Below are 14,014 nucleotides of genomic sequence, written 5' to 3' on the forward strand. Positions count from 1 at the left end.
CACTAATCACTAAAGCTGGAATTCCTTCAAAACCTGCTTGCTCTACTTTATGAACCACACTTTTACTGCATCTGTAGACCTGTTCCACAGCAGTCAGGAGCCATGGGAGGCATTTGTGTCCCAGCGTGGCTGCCAAGCAGGGCGTGAGGGCTCCAGTGAAGAGAGACAGCTGAGACATCTCACGCCTCCCAAGCACTTTCTGAGATGAGAAAAACTGAAGGTAACTTCAGAACTGATCCATCCTCTCCCTGTTACACAGCACCTGAAAAGTTACGTCCAGGTGAATCAAAATTTCAGAGCTGGCTATAAAGGAAATTAATGAATAATAATTTCAAGGAGGGATTTAAAATTTCCATTTTCATTTTATTGTCAAAGTAAATATATTTTTATGAAGAACAAAAGAAAATATACAGAATTGTAACTTATGTACACTGGCTTTATAGGTATTTTTGTTTCCAATTTACACAAATTTGATACGTTATTAAAAGATATTTTATATAGATATGCATCTATGTACAGTTTTATTTACATACATTCATAGGATGTGATATAAACCAGTCAATAGATGATAGTTCATTTATATTAATTTCTAGAGGACAAAAGGAATGCATTCACTTTAGCCAGACCTGCTGTTCTCACACAGCATGGGCTCCTGCTCTGCCTAGCTCTAGGATCACACTTTCCTACTTCCCATTTTGCCAACAGAAAAGACAAACAGATGCCTCTGCGAATGGAAAAGAAATGCAACATCCATTATAAAATCATTCCTAATTACTGAATCCTATTTTCTTCTAAAGCTTCTTACAATCGCCAGAGTTCAAAAGGAAAAACAAAACAAGAAAAACACAAATAAAATCACTTGCCTGCTACCATCTGATTATTTGCTTAAATTCCCTTCTTAGCCAGCTATCACACAAATTTGTTTCTTTTGGCTGCTGTTCTCACCCGTTTGCCCACCCCAGCTGCATGGAGCTCTGACATGGCTGTGGGGAGGGAGAGGATTAGCACTGAGGATCACCCCAGAGCCCGGGCTCACAGCACTGTCCCACCAGCTCGTGGTTGCTCCCACCCTCCCTGGGCACATCCTGCAGACCCTGCCAGCACACAGAGACTGAGCTCCAGCCAGCCAGGCCCTGACTCTCGGTGGATGTGAGGATGCCCAGTGCTCACCAGGCACCCCCAGGGCTGGGGCTCTGCTTTCTCACCCCCAGGTCACACAAGAGGGCAGGGGCAGAGACAGAACAGAGCTCAGGGCTCTCACAAACACCTTTGTGCTGCCTTGTGGGCAGACAACAGCTCTTCTGCTAAAGACAGTGGATGCTGCAAACCAGCCTCAAAGGAAAGCAGTGTCCTTTGGAGCCTGGGCATCCTTGCACCCCTCAGCAGCACAGGACAGAAGCACACACACAGTCCCAGAGGCTTCACTCCAAGCCATTCCATCCAGCCTGAGCTTCTGGATTTGCTTGGGATGTGTCTTTGCTTAAATATATATATATATGTATGTATGTATGAATATGTATACATAAATATTTATCTATAACCTAGCCAAGGGAAAGGTAAATGTGAGCTGGGAAAATCAGAGATGCATGGAGGCACATTCCAGTGCTTTCCAAGCCCTGTCTCCCCCTATCCCCAACTCCCACTGTTCCTCCTCCTATGGCCAGCCCCTACAAATCCTTGGCTCAGGCGACCCAAAAACAAAGGAGTTGTTTTCATTTCAAAAGGAATTTGCTGTTTCCAAATTGGACAAATAGAGCAGCTTAATAAAAACTCACAATGAGTGGCCTGTACATGAGCAAAGCCCTCAGGAATGCCAGGGCTATAATTAACTAGCAGCAAGCAACTTTTACATTTTCCTGTGCAGCAGAAAACAGCTAAAAATAAAACACTGTAATTTCCAAAAGAAGCAGCAGCAAAGGAGAGACAGATAGAAGGAAAGGAAAATAACATCCTTAAAAGAAAAAAAAAAAAGAAAAAGGAAGAAGCGCCCCGCTCCCCTGACCCAAAAAGAGCTTCATTCTCAAATCATCTTTGAAGGACACGGGGCACTCAAACACGGTGGTATCAAGTAACAGCATTGACTGTTCTGTGGAGACAAATAAATTATCACTAGGAAGGTGGTGAGCAAAGTGCTGTGGTGGCTCTGGGGACGGCTGGCCGGCAGGGAGGGCAGGAGCCGTCAGTTCACGGCGCGCACGGAGCGGCTGCTGCGCGGGAACCGGTGCACCTTGACGTGCTTGGACAAGTGGTCACTTCGAGCAAACTTCTTCTCACACACTGGACACTGGTAGGGCTTCACCCCCGAGTGGGAGCGCCTGTGCCGGGACAGCTCGTCTGACCTGGAGAACCTGCAAAGAGAGGAGAGGCCTCGTCAGATAAATGGGGGTTTGTTGTGCTACGCGTCGCACAGCGAGGTAAAAAAAGTCACCCCAGGTCACTGGGAGACTCCAGGAGGTGAAAGGGACACACAGCAGGGCTGGGCTGGTCCCAGTGATGATGGAAACACACAGCTACCAGCCCTGGACTCAGGGCAATGCACAGGGGCAGCATTGGTACCAGCCTTGTCCTGGACTCCATGGCATGGGTACAGCTTGACAAAAGCAGCGCTGCTCTCGATCCCCCTGCAGTCCCCTCCAAAGCCACCCCCACCATCTCTCTCCTGTAAATCCAAGCACAGACTCCTCAAGCAGAGACAACCATCATTGTCCTGCAGGTGAGGTCTGTTTCAAGCTCCCACTGACACCAGCACACCCCCTAACTGCACCCAGTTTGAGAAGGATTCCAGATAAATCCAGCCAGAGCTACCTAGAAACAACATTACTTATTAGATCCAGATGAAAAATTGGCTTCCATGTGTGCTCCTGCAGGTTAAATAAAGAGTCATTAATAGCACCAGAGATGCTCAGCATCCCAACAGCTGAAATTCAGGTGGGCCCCAATGGCCATTTGCATAGTTATAGTTAGCATGGGTAAATTAAATCAAGAATGAGCCTTTAATTACCAAAACTGTATTCCATAATCTTTCAAATTTTAGATATTTTCCACCTTCCATCTTCACAGAAAAATCCCCAAATAGCCACCATGAATCCCACAGGCTTTATTGAACCCAAATGAGCTGATCCTTTGGCCTTAAGAGCAGGGGTGGCTCTATTTCCACTTTGGACATGACTAGGAGACAGAGGGTTAATTAACAATGTCACACTAATACAGCCCTGTCCAGATGGGTACAAAAAATTTGCTGCCTGACAAAGGGCAATTAAGGGTTTTGTTGCCAGAGCAGTAACAAAGAGCAGCACAGAAAGAGAGCTTGCAAGAAATGGTATCAGCTGTTTATTTACAATAAATAAGTGAAGTCATGGGCACTAGCTGAACAAATCAGGGAAAGAACATGTAGAAAAATGTGCCCTTCTGGAGCAAAATATCACATCACCAACAGAGCGAATACGCTATTTTTATGAAAGGGAGAAAACAGGACTGCTGGGCTCCTATGAATAAATCCCTCATGCAAGAAAAGTAAGTTTCCACATAAAGGTTTTAATTAGCTCTGATCTCCCGCCAACAGTTGAGGACCAGGGCATAGGCACTGGGAAAGCTGGTAATGGTTTCCTCAGTTGCTGCAGCTCTTCAGACTGGTCATGCTCCCCAGAGAGCACTCATCCCCTGGAAAACAGATCCAGGCACTCACCATGGGTAAGGTATGGTGTGGGCATCTGTCCCAGGGGCATTTCTAAGGGAGATTCTTTCACTTATGCACTTGCTTTTCTTCCTTTCCTTGCTCTAGTATCCTCATGGTGGAAGAGTCAAATTCTCCACAATGAATAGCCAGCTGTTATGGAACTGTCCACCTGAAGGGATGACTCTTCTCCATAAAGGCCATGACAGAATTTCTCTTCACACCTCCTACTTGCATGTTTGCTTTCTCTAACACCCCTGGTCCTTTCAGCCATAGTTTCCCAAAACCACAGTCTGGACCCAGGAGCAGCAGGGTCAGGGATTTGTCCCAAGTCCTTAGCAGTCAGCTAGTCCCAGTGCCAGATCCCTGCAGGGATGCTCTGGTAGGACTAGGGTCTGGAGAGGGTAGGATGCTGCCTGTGCAGACTGCCTCAACAGGACTGAGTGTTGGACAAGGAACAGAGCTGTGCCACATCCAGGGAAAAGAGGAAAAGCACTTTTGCAAAGAGCCATCCTCTAATATACAGACCTCAAAGAAGTAAAACCAGATGCAGCTGGATTGTCCTGTCCTATGTCCTTGGCCATTAAGGTCACCATCTGGAACAGAAGTGCAGTAGCACTTGGCTAATCCTGCACAAGAGCCTCACAAGTGCATTTTGAGGGGAATTGCACGGACAGTGGGGGAGAAAGAGGCACATGTCAGGAATGAGCTTGGATGAGTTCATCTGATAAAAATACACTCTGCCTCATAGCCATGTCCTTAGCTGAAGAGGCAGGAATGTTGCAACACTGTTCCCCAGCAGTGACGGAAAGATCAACTTACAGAGCCCACAGAAATAAACCTCAAGCTGTCTGTGTGTTTACAAAAAAACAACGCAAAGGTTAGGACAAGGAAGCTGGGAGGATCTGTCGGTCTGGCTCTGCAGTGAAATATCTGCAACACACTCTGGCACTGAGATCAACCCAAAGAAAGTGAAAATAATCCACTGTGGAATGCAAAATTCAAAAGAGAAAAAAAAAGAAAAAAAAGGAAGCCCCAAGGAATACCTCACTATTCTGTCACTGCCATTTCCAGAAGGATTCCTTCTTCAAAAGACAAGTGAAGGGATCTGGGAAATCCCACAGCAACTAAAAGAGCCTTCTTCATCCTTCTATCTGGTAGGACCCCAAGGGACTGTAAGTACATCTCCCTTGAAGAAAAGTCCTAGAGCTCCCTGACGTGTAGGACATGTCCTGTGTCTCCCAGAGACATGGGGACATTCCTATGTGGCTCATGGGGCAAGAAAGGTCAATAGTTTTAGCCTGGTACTCCTGGTCCCTGCCATGGCCACCAGCCTTTGAGGCCAACTCAGGCTGTACCTCTCCTCCACACTGGAGGGGAGGCCCTAGACAGACTCCTCCTGCCCATCCCCAGAGCTTTCCTGCGAGGAACCAGCACAGCTCCTGTGCACCTGTCATCCCCTTGCACAGCAGCAGCAAGAAAAGCCAGTGCCAGATGCATGCCCTGCCCCATGTGTGGTACTGCCCATGGCCACTCAGGCCACACGTGTAACAAGCCTTCAAACCCTCCCTGCCAAGCCAGGCTGAGCTTGTGGCCCCTGCTGTCACCAGCCAGAAGATGCAGTGGGGCATTGAAAGGCCATGGCCTCATCCCCCAGCCTTGCAGCAGCTTTGCACAGTGCTGTGCCAGGGAGGGAAGCAGGAGCTTCTCCTGCTCTGGGCCACAGCACAGCTGCTGGGCCCAGCCCGTGCTGCAGCTCAGCTCTCTGGCCTGAGCACTGCTAACCAGGGGTGCCAAAGGTAGAAGGTGGCAGGACACAGATCAGTGCCCTGACCCGTCCAGGGAGCACAACGGGTCACTGGCCACTGCCAGCGAGCACCACTCTGCCAAAAACAGCCCTGTGCCTAGGAAGGGCACAAGCAAGCAGGGCTCAGCCTCCATCACGGGAGGTGCTAGGGGTCTCCAGCCATCCTCAGGGTTTGCTGGGTACACAGTCCAACCCTGGTGAATTTAAAACATCGTGCACAGAGAGCTCAGGAACCTTTAACCCTCCCACTGAGCTCAGGCACGTCGTGCTAGGCAACACTTTGTTTTGGTTTTGAAATTACTATCTCCAGTGAATCAGCTCTTAAGTGTCTTCAGTGAAAAAATAAATACACAAGCACAAGAATGCAGGGGAAAAGGGGGAAAGCAGAGTCCAGCAGTGTTTTAGAGCTTAAATTCATTTGAGATTATGTAGACCTGGGAGCAAACAGAGTGGCCAGATGCAGTGGACTTAAGTCATGTGAGACTTAAGTCACAGCTCTCACTGAACTTCTGAAAAGGTAAACATGGTTTATTGATGAAAGGGGACTGAGTAATTCAGTGCTCAGTTGGGTCTGGCCTTTGATGTGGAGCAGCATGCAGGGGACGTGCAGCAATCTCAGGCTGGTGCTGAGGATTGCTGTGAGCACAGGAAGCCTCTCCTGCTGGCTATAAACTTCTCCTCTTGCAGCAGAGCCCGTCCAAAGTTTAGGGGTTTCGGGGATTGAGATTGCAGCTCAGGCTGTGAAATTCAACAAGACAAACAGCACAAGAGTTTGAAAAGCCCTTTGCAGCAGCTGTTTGTGGACAAGACCATGTTCTTCATTATGATTAATTCCTCCTTCCTGTTGGGCTCATCTTTAAATGTGGTGGCTGAAAGTTCAGGGTGCTCCAGGCTGTGGGACCTGCACTTCTTTTGGCCCTCCAGCCAAGGCAGCAAATCATTCACCACAACAGTTTGAGAAGAGAGGCACCTGTTGTAAATTTAATCAACCTTTATCACTTACTATTTTTCCTAAATATTCCCCTTGGTTTTGTATCTTGGGGAACACCAGCTTTGTGATAAGACAGAGCTGGAGAAGGTCATCCACAGGCAATGCTTCAGGCTCCTGACCTGAGCCACACAAGTCCCTGGGAGCATTGGTACAAATCTCAGCGTGGATTTGACAAACCCTCACTGCCACATGCATTTGTCACAAAAAGGAGAGCTGTGCTCACATGCAGGGAAAGCCAGCATGACACCCACAGGCACATCTGCAGCCTGTACACACATACTCTGGCAACCAAATAAAAAGCAGCAAGTGCCCGTCCTGCAGGTTGGGAGCACCCAGCCCACAGTTTCTGGGACCAAACAGCTGAAAAATGCAGCTTTGGTGAGAGGATACCCTGAGCAGCCACAAACAGCCCATGAGAGGTGCCACCAGGACAAAATGAAACAAATCACCATCAGTCTGTAGAGCCACCATAGTCTCATCTCCCCAGCCCTTCTGAGAAACAAACTTCAGCCTGTCCAGCTGGAGAAGAGATGGTTCAGCTCCACTGTGACCTTCTCCCTCAAACCAACCCAGCCATCTCTAACTGCTGCATGTCTCACATACTTGCATTTTTACACAACATTCTCCTGTTACTTTTTACCTCATCTGTTGCCCATGATCACAACCCATTTGCTCATTAGACATTGCTCACTGAAGCTCTGCAGCATATTATTTGCAAGAAATTCAATTTAATTTAACACAAGGCAGTTAAGATTATATTTTCTCCCATCATCATTTGTGGTGCTGTACATTAACATTTGCCAGCAGGCAAGCCAGTAATAAGCTAACTGGAAAGAGGGAGGAAGGCACCTGTCAAAGCTTCCTTAAAATAAAAAGCTGATACTTTTTAAAAGGACTAAATTTTTCAATTCATATTAAAAATAAAATAAAATATTTTTAAAAATCCTTCTGCCAAACATTTTCTCAATCAAACCTGCAATCTTTCATTCAAGCAATGCTTAACTCCACCTCAGCCTTCTGGTTATGCTGTTACATCTGACAGCTTTTTTGCAACTTTGAGTGGCACCCACGCATTTTTCTGAATCAAGACAGAGAATAAAACCCAGAGTATGCCAGAGTGTCACTGCCAGCATTTTAAGAAGGAGTGGGATGGAGTGCATTTTCTATGAAAGTGCACAGAATACTGCTTTTAACCATACTTGCTTATCACAGGCTTTCACACGCCACATTTAGTCCCACACAGGGCTGTGCACAGCAATTCTGCCCTAAACCATTCAGCTCACTCAGCCTCAGCTGGTGCCAGCCATGGGTCTGCTGGGGCTGGTGTGCTGCAACCACACCAATGCAAACACCAGGTCTTACCTGTGGTAACAAGCTTCATCTGACCCTCTAGAATGAAATACAAATTATGATGGATTACTTTTGTTTTTTTTAAGACACTAAAGCTGCTGGTGCCAGCAGGTGATGCTGTGCTGTTTAATTTATCAGAACGCCTGCATTACCTAACAGGAAGGAAAAAGGTCTTCATTGTCAAACCAACCAAACAAGCTCTGGCAACAGAAACAGTTTATAAATCTGAGTGCAGACCTATTTGCTCAGCAAGTGAGCAAGAAGGGGAAGGGGGACTGGACAGAGCTGGACCCCAATACTGACCTCCATCCACAGCCCGGCCACGTGCACGCAAAGGGCTTTTCTCCTGTGTGCCTCCTCAGGTGGGCTTTCAAATGGCTGCTTTTCGTGTACATCTTGGTGCAGCCAGGAAAAGAACATTTATGCATTTTAATGAGTTCAGCTGCAGGGTTCTTTTGAAATTTCTGACCCATGATGATTCCCGTCTGCCCCTGGATCATGCCCCCTGGCCCAATTGGCTTGGCGGCGATGGGGACGGGAGCAATGCGGACAAATTTAGAGGACAAGTTCAAATTGGACGACTGAACTATCTGAGGCACAAGGGCAAATGTCTGTCCTTGGATGTTGACAAGGAGCTGTGCAATTTTAATGTTCTCCTGTGCTGGTCCTTGGGAAGTGGGGCTCGTATTGGACTCCTGTTTGATCTGCACAGGCTGAATTTGGAGCATAACTGGTATTCCATTCTCCAGGGTCATTCCTCCATTTGAAGCTTGGCCACCTTCCGTTGAGCTAGTCAACTGCTCATTTTTACTCTCTTTTAAACTAGTACTGGGTAGCATATGGTCTTTTTGCTGCAGAGAAGCAACAGAAACCTGGCTGCAAGCTCTCAAGTCCTTGGTCTCGCTTTTCGGTCTTTCTTTGAGCTCCAAGTCCATGTTCTCCTCCAAAAATTCCTCAATTTCCTCAAGAGTGGGCTGAAATGGTCCTGAGTCTTCCATATCCACGGGAAATTCAGGCAACCTAAAGTACTCCTCTTTCACTATTGGCTGAAGTCTCCTTTTGTCCCACCATGATGCAGTGGTGTTCCCCAAAGATGCCTGGGACAATAAATAGTCTAAGATACTGTCCTGACTTTCTGCACTGGATGTGCTTCCATAGCTGGAGCTGAGGACCTGGGAGTCAGGGCTGGAACAAGAACAAAAGCTGGACGAGTCACTGTCATCTTCTGACAGGGGAGAGGGCAGCATTTGGTAGGACCTCACGCCAGCTGTCATGTCCCCAAAGTATCCAAGAGAAGATCTTGTTGATGAAAAGGATTCATCAGTAGGCAGCAAGTGATCCACCATTCCTGGATGATCTCTTATGGATATCCCAACAGCATATACCAGGCAGGCAAAGTTCAGGTGAGAGCCTAAGTGCAGGAAAAAACAAAACAGCAAGAGTCAGAAGTTGGTTTAATCATTTATCTCCATGAACCGAAACTCGTAAAGCCCTCTAGCCCACAGGAACGTCCAGAGCATCCAGCCTCCCTGGGTACACAGGCTGCTACAAGCTTTGATAGGTCTGCACCACCCCCTGAGGACTGTCAGGGCTGAAGCGTTTTGCAGGATTGCACCACATATTTGCAAAAGAATGCTGTCAGAAATCATTTCCCAACCGTGTGTGTGCTCCAGATTTACAGCTCCCTTATAGAATATTACCAGCAAGAGAAAATAAATAACAAGCTTTCACCTAGCAGTGAAATCCAGAGCCAAAGAAGGGAATGGGAAAGAAAAGATAAAGTGTTGAAATTTTTACCACCAAAAAGAAACAAATAAAAAAAGTTTATTGCTGGTGACCATAAAATGCAAATCCTTTCTCTGTCTTGTAGCTTTCCACCAACCTTAACTACCTCAGTTCTACAAATATAGGCTGTTCAGCATAATGAAAGAATCAATCTGGCAGGAGCCAAAAATATTTACTGTGCTTCAGCATTTACTAGGTGGATTTTCCCCTCCAGATGTAACGAATCAGTGTGCCAATGTCATCATCACCTGCACTGTCCTTACTAAGGCTGGCACTGAGCTAATTACCATGCCCTGCCAGCCAGCTGGTGGCTGCTTTCACTGCACTCCCCTCTCTCGGGGCAGGGGCTGAGCTGAGCCCCGGGCCAGCTGCTGCACCGGGAGGGCTGCACGGCATCCCGGCCTGCAGCATCCCGCAAATCCCGGTTTCCATGAGCCCCAATCCCACTACAAACCATGAGCAGCATCCCGACCTGCAGCATCCCGCAAATCCCGGCTTCCATGAGCCCCAATCCCACTACAAACCATGAGCAGCATCCCGACCTGCAGCATCCCGCAAATCCCTGTTTCCATCAGCCCCAATCCCACTACAAACCCATAAGAGCAAACCCTGCCCTGGCCAGCACAGCCACCCCAGTGCCCACCGACAGCCGAGCTTCTCCTGCCCTTCCCCAGCTAAAACAAGAAAACTTCCTAGAAATGCCACTGGGGAGGGGGAGGCAGGAGGGACATCTACGTATTATTTTATTCCCCACATCCCCGAGGGAAAAAACAGAAATTGCTTACGGACGGAGATTGTGCCCCTTAGAGAGCAAAGGCAGAGAGCTCAGCATGGAGCCAACACTGGCCCTCAGTCACTTGCTCAAGGTGACTGATTGGAAACAGAGCTGTACATGTGCATAATAAAACAACTCTTTCTGTGGAAGGTATGTGGAGTGCAGAGATAGCAGTCATTCGATCAGCCTATGAGCTTGTGTGTGTGTGTGAATTAGCAGGCATGTGACCCAGCGTGAAGGAAATGCCAGTCAATCTTGTTACACGCTGTCATTTTCCACAGGCTCTGCCGCTGTGGACGCTTTGCCATGAATAGTCAATAGCTCCCAGTTTTGTGCAGCCGAGGGGACGGTTGTTACTGCTCTTGCAGAGCATCTTTGCTGCCTCCAAAATCTCCAAAATTTGCCCTGTCTTTCCTTCTCTGGAGAAAAACCAAAAGGTGTCTGTATGCTCAGTGCTGCAGTGAACACAGAGCAAAGTATTTTACACAACACCCTTAAAGAGCTCTGTCCCGTCGGCAACATCTATTTCCCAGGAAGGAGGGGAGGAAGCCACATTTCTTAAAGACTTGTCTTCCTCCTTCACAGACACATGGAGGAAACAGGGACAGGTTGAAATAAAGACTAAAAGTAAGACTGCACATTTTCCTGGTCTGTGTTGTCCTGTCAGTCAGCTGTGCCTCTGAACCAAGAATGAAAAACCTACATGTGCTGAACACGAGGAAGTTCAAACAGAGGTTAGTGGCTCTGTTTTGTGACCTTGGCCTATAAGAGTCAGAAGAACTGAACTCTTTCTAACACACTTTTTTTTATTACTCTCTATATTGCTGGAAAGTTCCCCCAGCAGAAGTCCCATAGTTGAGCTATTCCAGTTTTGAAACAGAAAGCACCATCTGCTTCTGACAAATTAGTACTGGCATCTGGTAAGAATTCACCCAAGCTGATTGTTTCTATCTTGCACCAAAAACTGGTGACTGCCTTGAGAAACATAGGGCAGAAAGGAAGACTTGCCCTCAGATGGTTTCTGATTCTTCCTTCAATGTCTGTATTATTCCAGTTTAAACATCTGAAGAATGGGGCTGTGAGGGAAATCTGGACTGCAACATGTGCTTTTCTAAGAAAAGCTGGCATGCTCTGCATGCACCAAATGCAGTTGGTGAACTCTTAAAAAAAATAAAATTTAAATGTTCAAGGTTTCTTTAAATGCTGGGAAGCCACATATCAAAACATCCATGTATTTCTCTGGGCATAGAACTAAACTGCAATTTGAATTAGGACTTAAATGAGGGGGGGAAAAAACAATAATGAACCCCTAGCAATTGCTGTGGGCCGGTTACCTCAGCAGAAAACAGCCAGCAGGCTTGTTTCCCATCTCTTTTGACAAGGAACAATGTCACTCGATGTAACCAGAGGCTTTTTAAGAGAGGACTGTCAGAGCCAAATAGATCCAGGCATATTACGGGCCAGTTCTGCTTTCTGCGCGCTCTCAAAACTTGCAGAACAGCCAAGAAGATTTTGGAGAATGCCTGGAATGCAGGATCGGGCCCTGGCTATATTTTTTTCCTAAAGGCCAGGCTAACAACCAAAATACTTTTATCCTTACTTTGCCTGAAGACAGGGCCAAAACCAGAAGATTAGAAAACAAAACCAAAAAAAAGCCGGGGCTGTGAAGGCTGTGAAAACTAATGATGCTGTTTCCATAACACACTTTCATCTCTAGGAACGCTGAAAACACGTTGGAAATGTAAGCACCTATAGTGGGACTGCAGTGCCTGAGCCACTGGAAACAGCCTCTTCGGGAGTGAAATACAGCAGCTGCTCGGCAGCACCACCGACTCCAACTTTTTTTTAAGAGTTCCCTGGGTTGTTATGATGTCCTTTCTGCCAAAAACATGTTGTTCTGTTTAAAACCTGACCATCTAATTGCCAGCTAAAAAAAAAATAATTACAAAAAGCAAACCAGAGAAGACATATTTTCACGCAGAGCAACATTAAAATGTAAATTGCTGGGAACTTGCTGAAACACGGGGATGTATTTCCCAGCCTGTCATTTCTGGACAGTCAGCCCAGCACAACTGATCACACAGCATATATGAGACGCTGACAGTCATTTCCTACATTTACTGCCACAGCTTTTTCTAGTTTAAGACTAATCTCTTCAGGGTTTTCTCTTGTTCCAAATCTGTTCAGGCTGACTTCTGCTCCACAGACAGAGCCATAAACAAGGCAATGAAGCAGGCCCAGAGCTTCTAAGAAATTAAAAGAGAAATGCAAAGGGGGAGAAAAATATAAAAATAATAAAAAATAATAAAAAGAAGCCGTGAGCCAGGAATAAACCTATTTGCTCTCATCTCCTCCGCAAGGTGGCTGTGCTGCTCCCCGGACACAGTGGGCTGCTCAGGTTTGTTTTTCCCAAACCCGTTGCTCCTGGGAAGCTGCAGAAACATTCCCAAAGCTTTCTTCTCTGAAAACTATCCCGCTCCAGCCCCAAACTTTGGCTTCCACAGGAGGAAGCGCGTCACCTGCAGCGGGCACAGGCAGCGGCCCCGGCGGAGCGCACCCCGCTGCCTCTGCACCCCGCAATAACGCGGGGCGCCGGCCGCTGGGCAGGGAAAGGGGTGCGGGACACACACACGGAATTCCCACTCCAGCACAGCACAGCCAGGCTTCCATGGCTGCAAAACATGTTTGTTTGGGTTTTTTTTAAATCGTGGTTTGTTTGTTTGTTTATTCCGTATGTAGAGGGTTTTAAAAATTATTAATGTATTGTTTTTTTCTTCCATCCCTTTTCAGGAGGCTTTGGGGGCCCTCTCTCCCCTCCGCAGCGTGGAGCGATGATCGGGAATAAACCCCCCCTCGCCGCCTGTCGCTCCGTGGCACGGCACCGCTGCAGCCCGCAAACAGCCCCCAGCCCTGGCCGCTGCCCCGGCGGGGATGGAATTCCATCTGCCGGCAGCAGGGGCACAGCCCCGGCCCCGCCGAGCCGCGGAGGCACTGCCGGCGGGACGCGGCCCCCGCGCCCCCATCAACCCTTACCTGAACTCCTCTGCGAGCCGGGGGGCAGCAAAGGCCACGGGCGACCAGAAGAACGCAACAACAACAACAACGAGAACGAGGGGGGGGAAAAACCCAAACAACACAACCAAGCCACAGAAAAAAAAAAAAAAAAAAAAGAAAAAAAGAGGCAAAAATAATTCTAGAAATAATGATTCTTAAAAATCAAAGAAAAATTTAAAAAGGCACACACGCGCAATAAACCCGCGGGAGTAGACCCAAGCAAGCCCCGAGCAGCAGCCCGCGGAGGCAGGAGCGGCCGGCAGCGCGGAGCGGCGGCGGGAGGCGGGCGCAGCTCCCCCGGGAGGCGGGTGCGCGGCTGCGGAGCGCGGCCCCGCTCCCGTAGTACTATATCCCCCTCACATGACGGCCGCCCGGCCGCCGCGGGGGAGGCCGGGGAGAGGCTCGACCGCGTCCGCCGCCCCCATTGGCCCCGCGGCGGCGGGGGCCGGGCCGGCCCCGGCTCAATGGGAGCCGCGCTCGGCCCCGGGGCGGTGCTGCGAGCCCCAGAGCGCCCAGAGGGGCCTGCCTCACGGAACGGGGCCGAACCGAAACTCTTCCTCCGGTGCGAGGAAGAGTGTG

General features: G+C 48.3%; 1 protein-coding gene across 1 annotated transcript; it reads right to left on the bottom strand.

The window, feature by feature from the left end:
* Positions 1 to 247: 247 nt before the first annotated feature.
* KLF15 (Kruppel like factor 15) lies at positions 248 to 13,731 on the bottom strand. The gene is made up of 3 exons (XM_030956673.1): positions 13,415 to 13,731; positions 8,125 to 9,232; positions 248 to 2,348 (listed from the first exon to the last, which is right to left on the bottom strand). Exons 2-3 carry the CDS (start codon positions 9,165 to 9,167, stop codon positions 2,180 to 2,182), a joined length of 1,212 nt encoding a protein of 403 aa, XP_030812533.1. The 5' UTR covers positions 9,168 to 9,232; positions 13,415 to 13,731; the 3' UTR covers positions 248 to 2,179.
* Positions 13,732 to 14,014: the final 283 nt, after the last annotated feature.

Source organism: Camarhynchus parvulus, chromosome 12 (genome assembly GCF_901933205.1).
Source record: "Camarhynchus parvulus chromosome 12, STF_HiC, whole genome shotgun sequence".
Classification (NCBI taxonomy): domain Eukaryota; kingdom Metazoa; phylum Chordata; class Aves; order Passeriformes; family Thraupidae; genus Camarhynchus; species Camarhynchus parvulus.